This window comes from Haliaeetus leucocephalus, unplaced genomic scaffold (assembly GCF_000737465.1).
Source record: "Haliaeetus leucocephalus isolate CR32 unplaced genomic scaffold, Haliaeetus_leucocephalus-4.0 Scaffold1, whole genome shotgun sequence".
NCBI lineage: Eukaryota > Metazoa > Chordata > Aves > Accipitriformes > Accipitridae > Haliaeetus > Haliaeetus leucocephalus.
In genome coordinates, this window is record NW_010972437.1 from 10,307,666 (window position 1) to 10,308,982 (window position 1,317).

The following is a 1,317-nucleotide window of genomic DNA, read 5'->3' on the forward strand; positions in this document are numbered from 1 at the left end:
CCCCCCCCGCCCCAAACAAACGAAGATCTTAAGCTCTAAACCGAAGGTAGCTCTGAGCACTACCTGTGAAATCTCCCCGTTTCCCCCCCGCCAAATCAACAATTTAATAACAATTAATATCCTCTTCCAAGAATACCTTAAGCCCACCTAAATTGGTTTCCTATCGTAAACACGCTTTACAACGGTAAAGGAAATCTTATAGGATATATAAAATCCTTTGGATGCTTATAAAATTGCACATAAAATGCGGCTTGACAAAGTGTTGGCCTTGTACTCTTGCCCCCAATTTACTACTGATACCTACCTGAACTGTTGCTCTTCTCTGCAACAGCCTCACCAGAAGGGGAATCGGCGCTGTTTGCTGGTGTCACTTTCTTCTCTTGGCTGGAAGGTGTTTTACTGCAAGTGCTGCTCGGGGCTTTCAAGTCGCCCTTGTCCGCATCCCCCTCGCCCTCGGAGTGCTGCTGGTACGGGGGTCCGGGGGCTGTCTCGTAAAACTGGTCGAAGCCTTGCGGCAGGATGCCGTTCCTCCCCACCGAGCTGTAGAAGTTGGAGGCGGCGGGAGACGGTCCGTGGTGGCCGCAGACAGGGTCCGTTTTGAATAACATTTCCGTCCTCCTGTTCGCAGGCTGCAGAAAGTCTCTGTGCATCACCTCTTCAGCTGAGTAATAAGGAGCATAACTGCCCCTATACTGCCATTTGCTGCGCTCTAATCCGTATTCCCTGAATGCTACTTCGCGCACAGGTTGGACGTGAGGTAAATTAGAAGAATAAGGAAAAGTCATTTGACAGGACGAAGATTGCGACAAAAAAGAGGGTTTCGTCGAGAAATCTGAGGGTGAGACGTAATAAGCGCACCCTGGCAGATACATATTGGATGTGCCGTGACTGCAATCGTCAAACTCAGTCATGTCTTCCTTTTTGCGATTGCAAGCAACCAGGAGGCTTCAATGCATTGAACAAGATCCATCTATTGCACAAGAGGGTTTGGACAGGATCAACTAAGAAAAAATCCCCACCGTGTGCTGACGTGCAATTCATCTTGATTGATTCTAGTGGTAATTATGTCACGTGACGCGATGTAGAAATGTCCTTATATCTATATCAGCCCCTCGGAAAGGCTCCTAAGATCTCTCCAAAGAGCCCTCCCAGCACGGAGAGACGAGCGCAGCGTTTGTACAAATATAGCCGGTTTTTCCCCTCATCCTTTCACCGGGCGATCACATACACGTAGGTGGTGCGGCAAATCACCTGGGGCCGCGCCGCCCGGGCGGGCGGGCGCCTGCCCACCGCCGGAGCCCGGCGCGGAGCCCCGCG

At 51.0% G+C, this 1,317-nt stretch overlaps 1 protein-coding gene across 1 annotated transcript in view; it reads right to left on the reverse strand.

The window, feature by feature from the left end:
* HOXD11 (homeobox D11) overlaps positions 1–985 on the reverse strand; it is a 17,165-nt gene extending 16,180 nt beyond the window's left edge. Inside the window, exon 1 of the mRNA XM_010569346.1 lies at positions 305–985. Coding sequence (XP_010567648.1) covers positions 305–911 — 607 coding nt within the window. The 5' untranslated portion in view covers positions 912–985. The remainder of the gene's footprint in view (positions 1–304) is intronic.
* Between the last annotated feature and the right edge of the window lie 332 nt (positions 986–1,317).